The following is a 21,795-nucleotide window of genomic DNA, read 5'->3' as shown; positions in this document are numbered from 1 at the left end:
TCCTCCCATGGTCCAAAGACATGCTGGCCATTGTAAACGGTCCCATGATTAGGGTAGGTCTAACTGGGTTTGCCGGGAGTTGCTGGGTGAATCAGTGTGGCTCGAAGGGCTGGTAGGACCTACTCCGCGCTGTATCGCTAAATAAAACATACGGTAAGAAGCACTGTTTGTGTCAATGGCCAAAACAATCCGAGAATGTGCCGGGGGCAGCCTGTCAGTGCGGCCACGCTTCCAGCGCCAACATAGCACGCCCACAACTTGCTAACCCCAACCCATAATTCTTTTTGGAATGAGAGAGGAAACCCACACGTCACAGCGGGAATGTCCAAACTCCTTTCAGATAGCAGCGGGAATTGAACCCTGATCGCTGGTGCAGTACAGAGTTATGCGAGCTGCTAGGTTAACGTGCCACGCATAGTACATTGCAATGCTCAGTAAATCCTTAACCTTCCACACCTGTGCCCCACAACACAGGCATCAGAGACTTGGCAGAGGTCAGATGCCACACTATTTAAGTGATCTCTGACCCTCATTAAAAGCACAAGGTCAGTTTATTGTGTTTATTTTACTTTAATTGTTTTAAGTTGATTTGTTTAATGCATTTTAAATGCAATTTTTTTTCATTTTTTCTAAATTATAGTCATACAAGTACTCCAGCAGAGAACCAGGCCCTTCAGTCCACCTAATCCATTCCATACTATCATTCTGCCCATTCCCATCAACTCGTACCAGGACCATAGCTCCCCATACCCCTCCTGTCCATGTATTTGCTTAACTTTTCTTATAAATCTGGAAATCAAATCCACTTCCACTGGCAGCTCATTCCACACTCCCACCACCCTAAGTGAGGAACTCCCCCCACTCCAAGATTCCCCTTAAATATTTCACCTTTCACCCTTAAACCATGACCTCTAGTTCTCATCTCACTGAACCTTTGTGAAAAAAAGTCTGCTGACATCCACCCTATCTATACCCCACATAATCTTGTATACCTCAATCAAATCTCCCCTCATTCCCCTACACTCCAGGGGATGAAGTACTATTCAACTTTCCCATATAACTCAGATCCTCAAGTCCTGGCATCTTGAGTTTTTATTATAATTCTACTTAAACTTTTCATGGTCATTCCACTAAAGCCCTCAGGCCAATGACAGACAGGACCTCAGGTTTCACCACATAAGGCCTGGTTGTCACTTGCCGTTTTCTCTGCCTGATGAAGGCCTCCAGCACCTTGGATCTTTTGCACTGTTAGCAGGAGGTACGTGTGCAAGAAAAGACAGGCTGCAGGTGGAGCTGTGCACAATCCAGCATCTAGTTACTTGCCAAGTCAAAATGCACTGCCTCTCCATCCATGGATAGGGTGCCAGTTCGGGCAGAGTTGGTACTTCACAGCTCAGCAACGTAGGATCAATCATAATATGACTGGATGGTAGGAATGAGAAAAGAAAGGCTATGGGAAAATAAATGGGAGATCGCCAGTGTCTATACTTCATTAGGAGTTTGTGGAAATTTGGCATGAATAAAGACTATTTTCCAGTTACAGCTTCTGTGTGGCTCAATGTCACTTCAGCCACACCTCCAATCACCCTTCCTGCAGCTTTACAGACCACTTTTGCTTCCTTTATTGACTCTCCAACCTGAAACGTTAACTGTTTCTCTTCTCATAATCACAGCCTGATCTGCTGAATAGCTCCCACGTCTTTTATTCTAACTCGAAAGTTACTTTCTGATGGACAACAGTTTGAACCTGAGAGTTACGATGTTTTAAGAATTTCAGACAAGACTACTGTGTTACTCACTTGAGCCTGCAGCCACGTCATCATGGTTTGCCTGATGAGTTGATGTTGAGATTCAGTCAGAGCAGCATACCTGCAATGTTACAAAAAGGCTCATTCTATATACAACACTTACACCCTCGAGACAATCCTAAAACATAAAAGCTCAGAATAGTCATTTTATACAAATCACTGTAACTCATCCAACAATGTCAAACCCCCAAAAGACCATACATTGTGTGAGAGAATGTGACAGATCATGGTGCATGCAGATACCAATGACACAGGTAAGAAAACTGATGACGTTCTGCAAAGTGAGCTCAGGGAGTTAGCTGATAAGTTAAGGCCAGGATCTCCAGGACTGGTATCTGTGCAAGGTCAGAACTAGGAACTTTTGGATCATTGGGCTCTCTTCCAGGGAAGCTGGGACCTATACTGGAGGGGGTCTAATATCAGAGCGGGAAGGTTTGCTAATACTACACTGTGGGGTTTAAACTAGAGTTGCAGGGTGATGGCAACCAGAGAGCTAGAACAGATAGTGGAGAGGTTGTGGAGAAAGATGTTGTTAAGACCTCAGGCAAAGTCAGGGATCAGAAGGTTGAGGGTGGTGCAACTAACACTCTGAGCTGCGCATATTTCAGTGCAAGGGGTGTTGTAGGAAAGGCAAGGGAAATTAGTTACTGCTACTGGTAGCAATTGTTAAATTAGATAAAAGGAGCTATGCTGTTAGAGTACAAATAGAAGGGGGTTTGTAAAAGAATTCCATTCATATTGGACAAATTAAAGTGGTACAGCAGCGTTGGAAAGAGTTCTTGTTGTTAGAATAATACACGACGAGATCAACAAAAGAACAGGCAACTTTAGAACTAATGTAATAAATCCTGCACAGAATCATCTTGGGAAATGTGATAACATGATTGGATTTCACCTTCAATTTGAGAGTTTGAAACTCAGGTATAAAACTTGTCTCTCAAATGGAACACCAATTACAAAGGTACGAAGACAAAGTTCCTACACAGACTGGGAAAATTAATTAACAGGTAGAACAGTAAATAAGTAATGGGAAAGATATCTCAAACAAATAAAATATATTCCATTAAGAAATTAAAGACTCAACAAAAATGATTAGCAAAGGAATTTAAGAATGCTATCAAACTGAAAGAGAAACATATCAAATTGCAAACATTGTAGCAGGCCACCAGACAACTGAGAAAACCGTAAATCATGACAAGTAAATGAAAATGGAGGATAAACCTTATCCCTAAAGCTAACACACAAAAGAGAAAGAACTACAAATAGAAAGGAAAACAATTAAAGTAATACTTTTGATTTTAAAAAAGATTTAAAGATTAACTTTATTTGTCACATGTCCATTAAAACATACAATGAAATGCATCAAACAACACACACAAAATGCTGGTGGAACGCTGCAGGCCAGGCAGCATCTATAGGAAGAAGTACAGTCCACATTTCGGGTCGAAACCCTTCGTCAGGACTAATGGAAAAAAGAGATAGTAAGAGATTTGAAAGTGGAAGGGGGAGAACTGAAATGATAGGAGATGACCATCTGGCAAAAGGTACCAAAGCATTTGGACTCTCACGACCAGACTGTGCAACAGTTTCTTCCCCCAAGCCATCAGACTCCTCAGTACCCAGAGTCTAGACTGACATCTACATCATGTATTATTATATTGAAATTTGTCCTCTACTATGCCTATTGTCTTGTTTATTATTTATCTATTAATTGATTATTGTACTACGCTACACTATTTTGTGCACTTTAAGTAGTCCTGTGTAGGTCTGTAGTCTAGTGTAGCTTTTGTGTTGTTTTACATAGTCTAGTGTAGCCTTGAGTTGTCTCACATAGTCTAATGTAGTTTTGTGTTGTTTCATGTAGCACCATGGTTCTGGAGGATTACTGTGTACTGTACCAGCAGTTTATGGTGGAAATGACAATAAAAAGAAACCTGGCTTGACTTGAGGGGAGGGATGAAGCTAAGAGCTGGGAAGTTGATTGGCAAAAGGAATACAAGGCTGGAGAAGGGGGAGTATCATAGGATGGAAGGCCTTGGAAGAAAGAAAGGGGGTAGGGGAGCACCAGAGGAAGATGGAGAACAGGCAAGGAGTTACTGAGAGAGAGGGAAAGAGAGAGAAAAGAAAAAAATCTATATAAAGTAAAAATAAATAATGAGACACATCGTTTGTGTCAATGACCAACACAGCCCAAATACGTGCTGAGAGCACCCCGAAAATTTCGGCATTCTTCTGGCACCAGCATAGTACATCCACAATTTACTAACCCTAACCTGGGTGCTCCGGTTTCCTTTGGACTGTGGGGGGGGGGGGGGGGGGGGAGAGAGAGATCCAAAGCACCCGGGGAAACCCACCCAGTCACTGGGAGTTCCTTCAAACTCCTTACAGGCAGCAGCAGGAACCGAACCCTGATCTTACAGGAAAGGGAAAAAAAACCTGCTCCAGAACAGTCTTTTATTCCTTTTTTCCTACAGATACTGCTCCCAGCATATTGTTTGATTCCAGCATCTGCAGCCTCAAGCCTAACATGGAGGCAGTTAAAGATTAACAAATACATTGAAACATGCAGGAAATGAATCACAATCCAAGGATGTGCTGGGGGAAGACCGTAAATGGCAGGCTGCTTTGGACACCAACACAGCATACAAACCCTAACCAACATGTCTTTTGGATGTGGGAGGAAACCAGAGCACCCAGAGGAAATCAGACCGACAGAATTGGCAGAATTGAACCCGTTGCTGGCAGTGCAATTGTATTACACCAACTGTCATGCTACTGTGCAATAGTTAGGATGGCAAAGTAAACATTGACCTTTAATGTTTAGGATGAGTACAGACGTAGGAAATCTTGCTATGTTTGAAACTGTCCTTAAATCTCTTCAAGACAGCAACTGTCCTCCTCCTGCCCAATAGCCCCCATCTTTCAATAGGTTTCTATCTTAATGTTAACTTTAAATTTGTATCTTCTAGTTGGGGTGGGTGGGTGGGAGGGAGGAATGAATGGATGACCTTCATCAGGTTCAAGAAAATTGTGCAGCAATTCATACCATTGTAGCCATTACAAAGCAGATTAAAATAATGCACATTTAAGAATTGGTAAATTAGTTAAATAACTTAAAGTTCCAGGTGACAACATCTCAGAGGATTCTATCCTGGACCCAACACTAATGCAGTCATGAATTAGAGTAACCTTTGTTGGGAATTTGAGATTTGGTATGTCACCAAAGGGCTTTTTAAATTTCTACAGATGTACAGCATTCTGACTGGCTGTATCTGCTATGGAAGCTTCAATTCATAGGATTACAAGAGGCTACAGAGTCACCCAGCTCTATAATGGGCACAATCCTTCCTACCAGTTAAGATATCTTCAAAAAGCAACCCCTCAAGAAGACAGCATCCATTTTTAAGGGCCCTCACATCCAAGACTTGCCCTTTTCTTGTTACGACCATTGGGGAGGAGATACAGGAGCCTGAAGATACTACTCAATGCTTAAGGAGCTTTTATGAACCTTATTACTTTGGTATTCCTTTTTTTTGCACTATTTATGTTTTAATTCAAAGTAACAGTTGAAGGAATGCAGCAATAAAGCTGTAAGTGCTCTGGAAAGATTTTACCATCAAGGCTTTCCTTAACCAGAACCTAATGTAGGGTCGCACAATCAGAGACTTACGGACACTCAGTTTTCAGGCTGGGATCAAAGCACACAAGGTAAAAATGGATAATCATCGTATAAAGTTCTAAAGTAGACTCATGTTGTGGATGAGATCAGCTTGACAGATATTGCAAGGTTGGAGAGCATTGAAACATTGATATCTATTGACTACAAGAGCAAGCATGTGGGAGTGCTGCAAGATCTGCACAAAATGACAAATTTCACGTAATCTAAGACACTGCTAATAAATCTGATTCTGAATTCAACAACAAATTTAGAATACAAGTAAAATATTGTGAGTAGCGTCTCTTACCTGAATTTAATTTGATGTTCCAGTACTTGAATACAAAAGAACTTCACGTGGTCATCACTGAGGACAAGAAAAAACATTTGAATTTGGTCTTTTCTTACCCTCTTTTAACTTTCACTAATTCTAAAATCTCAACCACCTCTCCAGCTCAATGCTGTTTTCCTTATTTGCCTTGAACTCATTTTTAAGCAGAAAGTCTACATAAGTATCTGTAAAACAGACCAAGTAGAAGTACTCTACCTACCTGTATATTCCCTGTGCTAAAGCTTCAGCACACACCTGCCATGCATCATGGGAAACCTTTAACTGTTCAAAATATGCCAGCGCCTAAAGAATAGATCATAAACAAAATGCATGTAAAGTTTATACGTTCTCTCCGTGACTGAGTGGCTTTCCTCTGGTTTCCTCCCATATTCCAAAAGCAAACAGATTAGTAGGTTAAAAACACAAAATGCTGGCAGAACTCAGCAGGCCAGACAGCATCTATGGGAGGAGGTAGTGACAAGAGGTGGCTGAGAGGTTAAGGCGATGGACTGCTAATCCATTGTGCTCTGCACGCATGGGTTCGAATCCCATCCTCGTCGTGACATGGTAATCGGGGGGACCACCTTTGAAACTGTCACTTTGTCACTACCTCCTCCCATAGATGCTGTCTGGCCTGCTGAGTTCTGCCAGCATTTTGTGTTTTTATTTATTTCCAGCATCTGCAGATTCACTCAGGTTAGTAGGTTAATTGGTCACAAGTGCAACTGGGCTCATTGGGTGGAAGGACCTGGTACCATGATGTATTTCCAACTAAATAAATAACAAGCTTATTCTGTGCTAGTTACAGATCTTGCCAGCATCCGCACTATTTCCTTATATACCACAGTTCTCATTTCAAAACACAAGTGACCACAGAAGGATCAACCAACAAGCATACACATGCAGAACTGGTGCATGAACTGCTTCAAGCATAAAGCATGTGGGTCCCTGGGCACAGCACCCAAATTTAAAAACTTACAAATGAAACACTAGTTTATATCCAGAAGCAGTACTATACCAGTACTGAGCAGCCCACTCTAGGAAATGAGCACATTGGAAGGGGGACAGAAGAACTTGCCAGAACAATTCCTGACAAAGGATTATGTTAGGCAGACAGACTTAGAAAAACTACTGTGGCTCTCCCTAGGGACAAAAATCAGTAACAGCAGGAGCAGGGGCAGGGGCAGCACAGTGCATAGCACTCTTTTAGCACCAGCTATAAGATTGGGGTTCAAATCCTGCCACTGTCTATAATTAGTTTATGCATTCTCCCCATGACCACGTGGGCTTCCTCCGGGTATTGTTTTCCTCCCACATTCTAACGACGTACACATTAGGGTTAGTACGTTGTGGGTATGCTTTCTCGGTGGCAGAAGCCTGGCACCACATTCTCACTGATTTGATTCGATGCAAATGACACATTTCACTTTATGTTTCAATGTGTATGTGACACATACACATTGAACTAATCCCTTTATAATCTCTCCCACTCCCTCTTGACTGAATGAAATGACATCAGGACACAATCTGTTACAACTGGCAAGAGATCCAAGGGAACACAAGATGAAAATGAGTGTAGGCAGATCCAAATGTGATGTTCAAAATGGAATTAGATAAATACTTAAAAAAAAATAATTTCCATAGCAGAGATACTAGAGAGGGATGAATCAGACTTACTAAGAGAGCCAGTATATACAACATAACGTCTGTCTCTCTTTGCTGTACAATTCAATGTGTTAATGGAATCGATTCTAATTTGCAAACTTTCAGGTCTTGGCATTGAAAGGCACTCTCATCAATGAAAATTAAATACAGAAATGCTCAAGACAAGAGCTGGGTAATGCAGTGATAAAGCTGCAGTAAACTGCAGTGGAAATAATTTGCAAAACATGTATCTCAGGTGGTTGATGGTTGCGTAGAGCTGTTCTCCAACTTTGGCAATTTACTTACAAACGTTATGCCACCATACGAGGAAACACCGTCAATGCACTGTGTCCTCTAAATGCTTGGTCTTAATATACTTAACTGTAATGACTGATAAGTATGACAACCAATCAGCTGATTGATAAGCATATAAAGGCTAAGCACACCACAAATTAACTGTGCACTGATGATGTCTCCTTACATGGTGACTAAACGTTTGCAAGTAAATTGCCAAGATCAGAGAACAACTCAACCCAACCATATATTGCAGTGATGGGCAAGGGTGTTATGGAAAGAATTCAAAATCAAGGCCTTCCTTAGCCAGAGTCTAATGTAGGTTTATTCAACCATAGAGTTACTATGCTATAGACATGGACTTTCCAGTCTGGGGTCAAAGCACGCACAACTACAGGTAAAACGAACAATCATTGTGTGTAGGTCAGGTCGACAGATATTGCAATGAATAGCAATGTCTTTTGACAAGAAAGACAGCATGTAGGAATTCAGCAAGAATGCCAAGGTATAGATAGATGGAATCCTGCTGTGTGGATTTTCATTCGCATTTTCTTCCTGCCTGTGATGCAACATGGTATTTCCTAATGCTTGGCCAGGACACAGGAAATCATGCAAATGAGCCAGTTTCACCACAGTATTAGCCCAGCCACATTTAACTGAAAACATCTTCTGAATCAGGGAAATAAAAAGCCTGTCTATTTCCTGGTCAATCCATGGAGGAGAAATAATACCCTAATTCAATTACAGTGTCTCTCCATAAAGCACGAACATGGCATTTTGACAGAATAGACTTCAAACTTTGCAGAACCCAAGTTTTCATGAATGTTTAAAATCAGCATAGGCATGTTTACTAAACATACTTCATTTACATTTTAACATCTAGAGGCATGTTTTGTACATCAATTTTTGATGGTAACATTCTAAATTTACATTCAGCTAAATGAGCATTTTTAACCTGCACTGATAGACTAAATATTAAGTTTATCTGTGCAAAACAAAACAGTTAATTGAGCAGATTTTTCACTCACCCTCTGTCTGAAAGTGGCATCTGCATTTGGGCTCAAGCCCAGAAGAGCTTGTTCATCCATTGTGCTGATTACCTATTCTTCACAGAGGGTTTGCTCACTTCCCATTTACAGTCCATAAGCATCTGGCAAAGAGCAACAACATAGAGAATGGGTTCACCTACAGCGGCATTAAATTCAGCACAAACAAACTGACTAACATTTATCTGCCCAGAAATGCGGTGGAATTGAGCAATGATGCAAGACAAGAGCCATTCTGTCACCATCTCAGAGTGTATTCAGTACTGGTGGCCTTGCCAGACTATGATGCTGATGCTGCACTGGCTGATGCAACATCTCCACTTCCTAAGTCAACTACTCCTTCGTTGTTTACTTGAGTAAAGAGATAGCAACCTTAAAATCAAACACTCCCTACCAAGTTAAGGAAAACAGAAAAAAAAAAGTGTTTTGGCATTAGGAATACACATTTCACACATTAAGTAACCCCTGCAAGCTGAAGACCTACCCCCTCTCCTTTTGTTTTAAATACAGGCTGTGGGCATCAAAATTAAAACTATTATCACTATTCAGTACACAGTTTAAAAAACGAAATGATTGTCACTCCAGATTAGATGCAACATTAAAAAAAACACAATAACTACACAAGATTAGCTTATATTCGTCGACGGAGTGTATGTACATAAAGTGATGCTAGGTTCAGGAGAGTCTGTACACAAGGTGACTGACAGAAAATGACAAAGTAGTGGTGGCTGGTGGTTTAATAAGTAGAGGAGTGAATCAACCTGATGGATTGGATATTACGTAGTCTCCTCCCTGACGGGAGTGGGGCAAACATGAGCAGGGTGGGTGGGCTCCTTCATGACACTGCTGGCCTTTCTCCAGAACCTTTCTGTATATCTGTACATCACAAGATCAGCGTGTACTGCCCTAGAACTGGGAAGCTTGTGGAACGATTTAAAAGTGGAACTGGAACTGGTCCAGAGGAGGGTGACTGAGTTGTTTCTGAAAGAGGATTAGTAGGGCTTTTCTGATGATATGATAAACTTCATTCCTGTTATTAGCTTTTTAATTCCTCATTTGTTTAATTAACCTTACTGTGACCTCCAAGTTTATGTTTATATAATACTTTATTCTCAGGAATTGTTAAATACTGTTCTTTTGTTGCCTGTCATGACAACATGCCACAGCAAATTCCTAACACATGGAAATGTAAATGATGAATAGGGTTGATCCTTAAATGAATTAAAATGCAACATTACAGAATTTCAACTCGTGTTTCCAATACCAGTTCTTCTCAGGACGTCAAGACAGGCTTTGTGAACATAATGCTATTGTACAGGAGCATACATACAACAGATGATATTGAGAGAGGAAGCTCTAAGGTATTTGCATTCAGCTCTTAAATTATAGGGGAACAAGCAAATTTCCATGAAGAGGCAGAAAAAACCCCCATGCCTCCCAAAGCCAAGTAAGGTATTACAGGCTGATGAAACAAGGGGTGCTCCTTCCAGGTGAGGCCACCCTTCACCTGTGAGTCTGTTGGGGGTCATCAACTGTATCCCGTACTCCTGGTGTGGCATCCATGAGACCCGACATAGATTAGGGCACTGCTTCATCCACCACAAAAAGTGGGACCTCCCAGTGGCCACCCATTTAAAATTCTACTTCCCATTCCGACATGTCAGTCCACGGCCTCTTCTACTGCTGTGATGAAGTCACACTGAAGTTGGAGGAGCAACATCTTATATTCCATCTGGGTAGCGCCCAACCTGACGGCATGAACACCAATCTCTCCAACCTCCGTTAATTGCACCCCCACTTCACCACTCCGTGTTCTCCTATCTCACCCTATCTGCTTACCTACCCATCACCACCTTCTAGTGCTCCTCCCCTTCTTCCACAGTCTTGTCCTCTCCTATCAGATTCCCCTTTCTCCAGTCCTTTATCTCTTTCACCAATTAACTTCCCAGCTCTTTACTTCACCCCTCCCCCAGTTTCACTTATCCACCTGAAACCTTGACTACTTCCTCCCCTACTTTTCTACAGATGCTGCCTGGCCTGCTGAGCTCCTCCAACATTTTGTGTGGGATGCTGTGAGTAGGATGGAGGGCTAATTGAACAGGGGTCTAGCTGGGTGTATAAAGGGCTGGACTGGGCAAGAAGGAAGAACGAAATTGAGCAGGAACCAAGCTGGGGGAAGAGGGTTTTATTGAGGAGGGAGACCAGACAAGGGGAAGGATGTGGTTGTTAGGCAGGGGCAGGGCTGAGCTGGGTGGGTGGATGGGGGAGGAAGAGAAAGGAAGAGGATAATTGAACAGAGGCTTGGGTTAAGGGTGTAGGGGTGAATAGCGGAGGGGGGATCCTGCCACTATCAAGGACATCTTCAAAAGGTGGTGTCTTGAGGAGGCAGCACCCATCATTAAAGAATCTCACCATCCAGAACGTGCCCTCTTCTCATTACTACTATCAGGAAGGAGGTACAGGAGCACAGCTTCTTTCCCTCCACCAACGTATTTCTAACGGTCCATGACCCATAACACTACCTCAATATTCCTCGTTCACTCTATTTGCATTATCATTATGCATGGCACTGTACTGCTGCACAGAACTACAAATTTCTCGACGCATTTCAGTGATAACAAACCCGACTTTGATCCTAATCAGAAGCTAGACATGAGAGAGGCAAGGGGGAGGGGAGGGAGAGCAGGGTCTGGTATTGAGGATGGGGTATGGACGCTGCTGGGGTTTGAATAACGCTGTGGGAGGGGGAGAGCTCGTTAAGAAGCCAAGAGTTTTGTGTTGAGTGCTCGTTCAGGGGCCCAGCCCTGCTCCCACCGAGCGGAGGGTTGGCCTCGGACCTCCACTGCCTCTACCTCTTCATTCCCCCTCACTACCCCTTCCCATTGAAGGCCCTCCCTAACACCAGCAGTTCTCCAGTCTCCCTCCAGCTTTCCACACCGCTCTTCCCTCAGACCCAAACCCCCTCCTTCCTACCTCCCAACCCCGAATTTACCTTCCCTCATTCCCAGGCGCCTCGCGTGGAAACTCGGCCGGAAGTCGCCCGGACACACCGGGAGGGCGGGTCACGACCTCCGGAACTGAATCCGTTCAAACCCATTGAGTGAGAGAAGAATGAATAGACACACCTGAATACACATTTATACTTGATTTTCAGTCTACGCCGGTCATCTGTCTTACGCAGGAATTAATAAAGATTATGTGGAGCTGATTAGCGAAAGTAACTCAGGCCTCTCCCTCAACCGGTGACACGCTGGATGAGAGCTTGCACCCCATTGGCTCAACTCGCCATGACGTTTCTCAGTTTGGCATTAAATCAATAAAAGTTGTTAGCTACTGAGTTCACACAAACTGACAATAAGAATGAAAGTGTTAACGTGAACGTCCCCACATCTGCAAATATGGTTCTCCGATCTGAAATCTGTGCAGTCGTTTGGAAGTTTCAGCCAATAGGCTAGCAGCTAGCTCGCAAGCGCCTCGTGTCGTCATTTCCGGAAGGGAAGGTTGAGACCGGCGTTGGCAGTGACGTAACTTCCTCTTTTTGGAGGCAGGCGGCCGAGAGGCGACATGAAGGCTTCGGGCACCGTAGGTTGAGGGGCGGCGGGTTCGGGTCGGGGGCTCCCGGTACCGCCGGGGGAGGGTTGTGGGCCAGTGTGAAGCTGTGGGAAGGACACCTGACCTGGCTTTTTGTGCATTTGGTGGGGTTTAGCGACCCGGGGGTTTGGTGGAGGGAGATGGCGGGCGAGGCCTGCAGCCATGTGCTGCCTCACCCGGGGGGCCGCATCTCCCTCCGCCGGCATCAAAGGGAGCAAGCGGAGCCTTCACCGCCCGTCCTTCAGCACGTCCCAGAACTCTTCCTTTCAGCTTCTGACGTCTAGTTGGCGGCCTTTTCGTGCATAAGATCCGGCAATGTATTTTAACAGCCGTGTCCCTGACCCGGTCTGTTTGTGGAGCCTTTGGTATTGGTTTGCTGTTGTCAGGTACAAAGAGATTTATCTGCTGTGTTGGCCATGCGCAAAACGCGCCTACACCGAGTTAGTTCAAGAAAAGCAAAGCAGACACTAGTGGAGTACAATGGAGGAATCAGCGGTAACGCGACATCTTGGCTTGGGACCATTTTACCTGGCCTTGGCTGGTATAAAATGTGGAGGGGAGATTTGGAGCTGGCAGGTGATGGGTGGGTTCAAGTCAGTAACGTCTGAAGCTGGAATATCAGGTGGAAGTTAAAAGGCTTTATTTGACAGAAGACTGGAACGTAATGAAGAGGGAGATTATGAGGAGAAACGATGTCACGTTTGCAGAGAGTGCGGTGGTGATTAGACAAATGTGGTGCAAAGGCCAAAACAGTATAGATTAGGACATCAACAATTCCGTTTTTTATTATACAGTACTGTGTAATGGTCATAACAACATACACATAGCTAGGGTACCCAGGACATCTTCAGGGAGCGGTGTCTCAGAAAGTCAGTGACCATGTTAAGGACCCCCAGCGCCATTTGTAAAATTAGTCAGTTCCATCCGTGGTATCCAAGACCACTTCAAGGAGTGGTGCCTCAGAAAGGTGATGTCCTTTATTAAGGGCCTCCATCACTCAGGACATGCCCTTTTCTCACTGTTACCATCAGGTAGGAGATACAGAAGCCTGAAGGCGCACACTCAGCAATTCAGGAACAGTTTCTTCCCCTCTGCCATCTGATTCCTAAATGGACATTGAATCCTTGGACACTACTCACTTATTTTTTAGTTTCTGTTTTTGCACAATTTTAATCGACTTTATGTATACTGTCATTTTTTTCTATATTGTTTATTGCATTGAACTGTTGCTGTTAAGTTAGCAAATTTCATGATAAATGCCAGTGATGATAAACCTGATTCTGAGATTGAGCTTCTAAATCTGGCAGGAGCAAAGGATCTTGTATATTACAATAAGAAAATATATATGTGCTTATAATTAAATAAATAGTACAAAAAAAGAAAGATGGGTGATTTCATTGTCCATTCAGAAATCTGACTGGTGGGGGGGGGGGGGGGAGAGAAATTGTTCCAAAACATTGATTGTATGCTTTTAAGCTCCTGTACCTCAATGCGAAGGGAGCATGTCCTGGGTAAGGGAGAGTCACAAGGAAGTTGAGTATGGTCATAGAGACCAAATCTGGATCCGCTGCAGTCCATGGCCTGTTAGGTGCTCCAAGTGTTTTCAGTTTTTATGGTTGATTGTATTTGTCCAGTCCCCCAAGTGTGTTTTTTTTTTACTGAGCATTTTAACAGGTAAGTAATAAAATAATAAGTACTGACTTGCGTAGCAGGAGAATTATGGGGCAAAGGCAGGCAGGTGGAGCTGAGTCACCCCATAATATTATTCAATGGGTCAAATGCTAAAACATTGCTGATGACACAAAGGTTGTGGGTAGTCTGGAGGGTTGTCAAGGGTTACAGAGGGACATCGGTAGGATGCAGAACTGGGCTGAGAAGTGGCAGATGGAGTTCAACCCAAGTAAGTGTGAAGTGGTTCCTTTCAGTAGGTCAAATTTGAAGGCAGGGTGTAGTATTAAAGGTAAGATACTCAGCAGTGTGGAGGATCAGAGATCTTGGGGTCCCTGTCCATAGGACATTCAAAGCTGCTGTGCAGGTTGACAGTGTTGAGGCATACAGAGACGTGAGTTAAATGTTGCAGCTGTATAAGACCTTGGACAGACCCCAGTTCTGGTCAATTCACTACAGAAAATATGTGGATACCATAGAGAGCAGAAGAGGTTTGAGGATTTTGCTTGGATTGGGGAGCATGCTTTATGAGAATAGGTTCAGTGAACTTGGTCTTTTCTCCTTGGAGCGGCGGAAGATGAGAGGTGACCTGACAGAGGTGCATAAGATTATGAGAGCCATTGATCAAGATTTTTTCCCCAGGTCTGAGTTAAGGTGCTTGGAAGTAGGTACAGAGGGGATGTTGGGTTTTTTTCACACAGAGTGGTGGGTGCATGGAATTCACTGACAATGAAGGTGGTAGAGGTGGATACAGCAGGGTCTCTTAAGCTACATGGAGCTTAGAAAAATTGAGGGCTATGTGGTAGGGTAATTCTTAGCAGTTTCTAGAGGTTACATGGTCGGCACAGCATTGTGGGCCAAAGGGCCTGTGTGCTGTAGATTCATATGTTCCTATTTAAGTTTGTATATCAAATAGCAGAGCAGCTGGATAACCTTTGATTTAATTCTCCTTAACAGTTTTAGTAATCCCACCTCAGGTTTGCAGGTCAACATTCACAACACCACTGTATTCTTTTCTCTGTGTAGAAAAGTGTAACTGGTTAGATTTAATAGAATGATTATTGATCTGAAACAACTAATATTTCCTAACATTTCCAGTGTTTCATTGTGTTGCACAGCAGGTAATGGAATTGTATGACAAATTTGTAATGATACTGTGCTTGGGTCAGTGAACACAACTGATGGTCTTTGTGAAGTGAATTGACTTGATTTCTTACATCCACATACAAGAGGAGTAAAAAATTTTTGTTAGTCTACATTTAAATATGCAATATGCAATCAGTAATTGATAATTATAATATATAGAACAGTCAATGTAATATAGTGTACACCAAATCAGCGTGAGTTCATTAGTCTGATGGCCTGGTAGAAGAAGTTGTCCTGGAGCCTGTTGGTCTTGGCTGGAATAGATTGTGGTTGGGGTGATGTGGGTCCCCAGTGATCCTACGGGCCCTTTTTACACACCTGTCTTTCTAAATGTCCTGAATCATGGGAACTATGACTACAGATGCTCTATGCCGTCCGCACCACTCTCTGCAGACTCCTGCGAGTGACCCTAATTTTCAGTGCAAGCTGAAGAGTATTGTTTTACCATTTAATGACTTAATGTGTTCGAAAATGAATTGTACTGTATCCCTTTTTGAAAAATGTAATGCTCCATAAAATGAAATTTAACTTTTTGGTTTTGTGTTGTATGATGTAGACATAATAACATATTGCAAACTTTTCAGCTTAAAGAATACAAGGTGATTGGGCGACGCCTGCCCTCGCCTAAAGATGCCAACCCTCCTCTCTATCGAATGCGGATCTTCGCTCCAAATCATATTGTCGCCAAATCTCGATTCTGGTACTTCATTTCATTGATGAAGAAACTGAAGAAGTCCGCTGGGGAAATTGTCTACTGTGGCCAGGTAAACATGTCTAGATGTACCAGTGTAGTCTTTGCTGTTTGACATGCTGGACTGTAATGGTGGTGCAGTTTGTTGGGAGCAGCACCAAATCTCACCCATGTAAATGGGTGTAGCAGAAAATTGTTTGGCCCTGGACTGTGTATCCTGAAGGAATTGATGAAGTCCATTCTCACTTTATCCCTCTGTACCTTTACTATCCAAAAATCTGAAAACTTCATCCTCCCAAACAGATTAAAAGATCAGTTTTATTTGTCATATCTACATTGAAACCTAAAGTTCAATACATTGAATCAACAAGGATTGTTATCGGGGTAGCCCACAAGTGTCATGCTTGCAGCGCCAACATAGCATGCTCTCAACTTATCCTAACTATGTCTTCGAAATGTAGCAGAAAACTAGAACACACAATGAAAACCTACACAGCCGCTGGAGAACGTGCAGGCAACGGCAGGAACTGAACATCGATCAGTAGCCTTTGCCATTTGCTCGAAGTGCTACACTACCTTACCACCTGTTCACGGACTAAGCATGGAAAGCACTGTTGTGTTCTGGTTTTGCACACCAACCCAAAAGGCATTCTGCTTAATCGTCTAGTGTCTTTCTTTAGGTGTGCGGAAATGAAATGAACCTTGTCGCCTTTTTGAAACATTATCATGTTTCTAAAAGTGAAATTAAAAGTGCTACATGATTTGTCGATGCAAGATGAAATATGTTCCAACAATCAGGATCCGGGGCAGTGGAGGAGTCCAAAATCACTTACTGTTCAGAACTGATATTTGTGCATCTTTTTATTGACTTGAAGAATACTAGATTGTGTTAGAAACAGTGTGATTTGAATTTTAAGAAATGTCTCTCAGCTCTATTGTTCAATGAAACTGCTTGTGTATCCATGGCTGGATTTTCAGCATTTTGGCATTTATTCTGTACTATTTGTGTTTGCATGTAAAATTAATATTAGCCGCAGACTAATATTCCAGATTATTCTTAATTTGCTTACATTCTCTGCAAGGGTTTCAAGGCTCGAGATTGGTATTGTTCAAGAAATGTGATTTGTTTTTAAATACTTTTAAGATAATAAGACTTTCAAATATGACATGTGAAATCATGACCACACGTCTACTCCATATTTTTCTACGAATGCTGCCGGCTCTGCAGGGCATACCCTTTCTGGTTCCTCTATTGCTTATCTCAATCTATCGCAAGATTCCCTCTACCACTCCCACCCTCTGTGCAACATAGAACTGTTTTTGTGCTTTCCCAGTCCCGGCGAAGGGTCTTGGGCCTCAAATATTAATCCTGTATGTGTATGAATTCATCTGTACAGTCCCACCCTCGTTTCCAAACAGGGTTTCAACTGTGCATGTTAGTTCAAAAGTACTAAACCGTGGATAAATACTGACTTTTGCATAGCAAGTTTAATGGGAAAAGGCAAGTAGATAGTCATGGACCAAATGGCCTACTCCTACTCCTATTTTTTTCTTAGAATTATATGGAATTGTTGACACCCAAACAATTACTGGTCCAAAATGGGGAAAATATCTGCAGGAACCTTTTCCTGGTTAAACGAGTTCTGGGAAGAGGAATTTCATTTGTTTAGTTGAAAGCTGACAACTGTTTAATTTTTGCAGGTATATGAGAAGTCACCAGCAAAAGTGAAGAATTTTGGAATTTGGCTGCGCTATGACTCCCGTAGTGGAACTCATAACATGTACAGGGAGTACAGAGACCTGACCACTGCTGGTGCTGTCACCCTGTGCTGTGAGTAGCTTTCTTACTAATGTGAGTTAGGAGTGCAGCTAGTTGAGCTGCTGCCTGCCAACTCCACTGACTCAAGTTCAGTCCTGGCTTCCACCACTATTAGCATGTTCTCCAATGTCCTGAAAACCATCGACTCCCTGTTTCACACTAATTCCAAGGGTTTATTCTCTCTAACACCCCTCAGATTCTACCTCTCACCTGCACACCTGGGACATTTTACGGTGGCCAGTTAACCTGGCAGCCATTTGGGGTGTGGAAGGGCCCGGGGAAAGCTGTGCAGTCACAGGGGAACATGCACATTCAACACAAACTTTGAAAGTACTTCCACAAATTGTCCTGGTGCTTTATTTTAAATATCGAAGTGTTTGGGCCTGCGAATTCAAGTGTATTGGCAAGTATAATGATCAATTTAAATGTAATTGCACAGCTTTCAGACATCCATAACATACACAGTAAGTTTGGGAAATAGTCAATATTTGGTGCTGAAACCAAGCGCAGTTTGTTGGAATGTGTTGCTTTTAGAAGATAAGGCCTTTGGGAAAATTCAAGAAGTACAGAGAGGCATGGATGTTGATGTGCAGTTAGTTTGTGTACTAAGTCACCTTGTGTTCTAGAAATGATGTGGGTTTTTGATTGATATGACATAACTGATTTAATTCAGGTAAGCACTGAAGACTAATACAAAGATCTGTATGATGTTGGGATGAAAATTACCAGGGATGTCAGGTGTAGGTGCTTTACATGGTAATGAGTGTGTGCTAGGGGTTGTGCCAGAGAGGGCTATGTAGGAGGAAGGATCAGATTGATCTTGGAATGAATTAAAGAGTTCCTACAACATTGTGGACTGAAGGACCTATATGATCAGTTCTAAAAACCCAATTTGACAATAAAATAATTGTCTCCTGTGTATTTTCCATTTCACATGATTTTGGAGGCTATTTGAATGCATCAAGTTTGTCAGCACAAAGCAATCCTGTTCTTCTAATTTTCCCTGTGATCTGTTCCCATCAATCGTTCCAGATCTGCCAGCCATTTACGCATTAGGGCAATTTATAATGACCAGTTTATCTCCCTACCTTACACATCAGTCACATGCATTCTCCATGCATGATGCCCGAGGTCAGGAACGAACTTGGTTCACTGGAGCTGCTCCATCACCTCAGGGCTGCATTGTAAATACTTGTGGTTTAATTATTTGTTGAAGATTCCATTCTGCTCATCCCTTGTAGACCGGGACATGGGAGCTCGCCATCGTGCTCGTGCTCATTCCATTCAAATCATGAGGGTGGAGGAGATTCCATCAAGCAAGTGTCGCCGTCCTGCTGTCAAGCAGTTCCACGTGAGTAGTGAATGTTCTGTGTCATATCTCTAATATAAATCCTCTGAGCTTCCTCCTTGTCATTACAGTGTCAATCAAAAATACCTGAAAATGCACCAGTTTCCACATCTACACTGGCACCTGACGTAGCATCTTAAATTATCTTTCCTGCTCACCTTGTTTGTTCCTGTTCATATGTTCGTTGTGTGGCGCGTGGTTAAGGTGTTGGTCTAGTGATCTGAAGGTTGCTAGTTTGAGCCTCAGCTAAGGCAGCAGGTTGTGCCCTTGAGCAAGGCACTTAACCACACATTGCTCTGCGATGACACTGGTGCCAAGCTGTATCAGCCCTTGCCCTTCCCTTGGACAACATCGGTGACGTGGAGAGGGGAGACTTGCAGTATGGGCAACTGCCGTCTCCCATACAACCTTGCCCAGGCTTGTGCCCTGGAAACTTCCCAAGGGGCAAATTCATGATCTCAGACTAACGAATGCCTATGTTCACATTTATTTAAGTTTGATTATTGATGTTTATGGCATGTGACCTTTCTGCTAAATGTTGATTGCTCATGACTGCACTATTGGTTTGTAAATTGTTGGTTGCTACTGTGTCTGTTGTGGTATTGCCCTGTGTTTTATGCTTGGCACTGAACCACAATCAACTGTGGTGTGTTTCACATACTGGCAATAAAGTGATTCTGATCTCTGCTGTCTCTGCACTCAGTACTGAGCAGAAATTCACTTCATTGAAGTGCTGGAGAACCAGGGACCATTTTCTTGGATCCCTGTTGGAAACTCCTTCCTCTACTCAGCAGCTCCATTTCAACTTGTCATTTTGGACAAAGGGGCTTCAATCACTTGGGAGTATCCATTTAAGACTCTTGCTAGGAGCATTATAGGAAAATACTTTGACCCCAAAAGTAATAGGAGTCTAAAACTTACTGCCTGAAGAGGTGGTGGGGCAGACACCCCCACCACATGTAAAATGAAGCCAATGTGCAGTGACTGAAAGCACCAAAAGGCGAGAGCTGAAAAATGGGATTTGGAAGCAAGTCTGTTTGGGCATGGTAAATTTGTTCCTGTATATAATCTTCCAACCATATAGTGTGCTATTGCCAAGACTGACTATTGGCAATTTCCCCTTGTGTATCATACCCCTCTCAACCCTCATCCACTGGGGACCTTTGCAGTTCTTTCTAGGTCCTCGCAGCTGTTCTCTTCCAGCTGCTGTTATGTTATCTGTACTCCCGTAGTCAGCTAATTGTATTCGCTGCTGGTCTAGCACAACTCCCATTTTAAAGTGAGATTTCTGCAGATGCTGGAAATCCAGAGCAACATACAAAATGCTGGAGAGACTCAGCACGTCATGTAGCATCTATGGAGAATAACAGTCCTGATGATGAAGTCAGTTCAAAATGTCGATGCTTCTCTAAAGCTCCCACATATCTGGCAGCCTCCATCTCTGGCTCGTGTGTTGTCAGCAGTGTCTTTGTGTACAAGGCTTTGGGTTCTAAAATCCCTCTCCTCACACCCCTCTGGTTCCCTCATTTTATTGTCAAAGTTTACATTACAATACATGATACTACTCTAGACAGCCATGAAATACAGAAAAACCATGGCTCCCTCACGAAAAAGAACAGCAACATCAACATCAAAACTGACAGATTGCCCACACAGGAAAAAAAAGCCAAAAACATCAGACCCCAAATCCCCAACCCTCCCTCGCATAAAATGTAACATCTCCCACCTGCCAATCGACAACAGATACACTAAACTGAAGGAGATCAATATAAACTACAGTCCAAAAATCACATAACCAGTTACTCTGTTAGTATTACTTTGTTAGCAACATACAACATGCTGGAGGGGAAATAGACATTCCGTGTTTTGGGATGAGACCTTTCGGTGCTTTATTGTTACTTTTGATCTCTATATGCAATTTGAGAATTCATTATGATAAACATGCTGGTAAACAGCATACCATAAGTTCAAGACATTAATATTTTGCAATCTAATTCTTTCTAATTAATTGAATTACTTTACAGGATTCCAAGATCAAGTTCCCACTCCCACACCGGATTCTGCGTCGCCAGCACAAGCCACGTTTTACCACCAAGAGACCGAACACTTTCTTTTAAAATGTATTGATACGTTGTGTTGGATCTGTATGAAAATAAAAGTTTGGTTGACAGTTGCCTGAGTCCTGTCTTTTTTAAATATGAAGCAGAGTCCTGAAATGTATGCTTATATCTCAGCATGGGTTAATTCATCACATTGTTATTTTGTTTAGTATTGGGTGTCTTAAGGAGAATTGAGGTGGATAAGGCCTGATGGAATGTACCCAAGGTTATTGCCATATGAGAAATTGCTGGGACCTTGACCAATATCTTTGTGCCTTCTAAGCACAGGCAAGGTCCTGGAGGATTGACAAGTAGCTGATGTCCATTCAAGAAGGGAACCAGGAATAATCCTGAAAACAGACGAGTGAGCCTCATGTCTGTGGTAAGGAAGTTGCTGGAGAGAATTCTTGGGCATAGGTTTTATGAGCATTTGCAAAACCATGCCTGATCAGGGAGAGCCAGCTTGGCTTTGTGTGTGGCAATCATGTTACGAACTTGATAGCGTTTTTATGAGAGTGAAGGTAGAACTGTGGATGTTGTCTACGTTGGTTTTAGTAGGGTGTTTGAAGATTAAATTGCATAGGAATTGGCTGTTTAGATTCAGAAATGGCTTGCCCATAGAAGACAGTGTTGAAGGGACTCTGTGATAAGTGGT

At 42.7% G+C, this 21,795-nt stretch overlaps 2 protein-coding genes and 2 non-coding genes across 5 annotated transcripts in view; 3 read left to right on the top strand and 1 right to left on the bottom strand.

Moving 5' to 3' along the window:
• The window catches only part of xpot (exportin, tRNA (nuclear export receptor for tRNAs)), a 76,472-nt gene extending 64,272 nt beyond the window's left edge, over nucleotides 1–12,200 (bottom strand). The window contains exons 1-5 of one of the 2 annotated variants that reach the window (XM_073058800.1): nucleotides 11,904–12,200; nucleotides 8,761–8,882; nucleotides 6,015–6,097; nucleotides 5,774–5,830; nucleotides 1,800–1,869 (exon numbers count right to left, since the gene is read on the bottom strand). In XM_073058800.1, coding sequence (XP_072914901.1) covers nucleotides 1,800–1,869; nucleotides 5,774–5,830; nucleotides 6,015–6,097; nucleotides 8,761–8,820 — 270 coding nt within the window. In that variant the 5' untranslated portion in view covers nucleotides 8,821–8,882; nucleotides 11,904–12,200. Of the gene's footprint in view, nucleotides 1–1,799; nucleotides 1,870–5,773; nucleotides 5,831–6,014; nucleotides 6,098–8,760; nucleotides 8,883–11,770; nucleotides 11,860–11,903 lie in introns of those variants that run through there. The other variant, XM_073058799.1, reaches the window with a different exon arrangement.
• On the top strand, nucleotides 6,271–6,354 carry trnas-gcu (transfer RNA serine (anticodon GCU)). The gene has a single exon. It is a non-coding gene; the product is annotated as a tRNA-Ser (tRNA).
• Nucleotides 12,201–12,236: 36 nt separating the features above from the next.
• Nucleotides 12,237–21,214, top strand: rpl18a (ribosomal protein L18a). Its single transcript, XM_073058801.1, has 5 exons — nucleotides 12,237–12,360; nucleotides 15,768–15,947; nucleotides 17,576–17,705; nucleotides 18,935–19,044; nucleotides 21,066–21,214. The coding sequence occupies exons 1-5, from the start codon at nucleotides 12,343–12,345 to the stop codon at nucleotides 21,156–21,158; spliced, it is 531 nt and encodes a 176-aa protein (XP_072914902.1). The 5' UTR covers nucleotides 12,237–12,342; the 3' UTR covers nucleotides 21,159–21,214.
• On the top strand, nucleotides 16,501–16,635 carry LOC140735050 (small nucleolar RNA SNORA68). Its single transcript, XR_012100670.1, has one exon. It is a non-coding gene; the product is annotated as a small nucleolar RNA SNORA68 (small nucleolar RNA).
• Nucleotides 21,215–21,795: the final 581 nt, after the last annotated feature.

The sequence above is a fragment of the Hemitrygon akajei genome, chromosome 10 (assembly GCF_048418815.1).
Source record: "Hemitrygon akajei chromosome 10, sHemAka1.3, whole genome shotgun sequence".
NCBI lineage: Eukaryota > Metazoa > Chordata > Chondrichthyes > Myliobatiformes > Dasyatidae > Hemitrygon > Hemitrygon akajei.
Note: the sequence above shows the minus strand (reverse complement) of the source record. Positions and strands in the feature narration are given on the sequence as shown.

Bases quoted from the DNA above. Each gene is read 5' to 3' on its own strand.
- rpl18a (XM_073058801.1), top strand. The intron at 15,948-17,575 runs GTAAACATGTCT...TAATTTTTGCAG, and splicing joins AAATTGTCTACTGTGGCCAG to GTATATGAGAAGTCACCAGC. The intron at 19,045-21,065 runs GTGAGTAGTGAA...ATTACTTTACAG, and splicing joins CTGCTGTCAAGCAGTTCCAC to GATTCCAAGATCAAGTTCCC.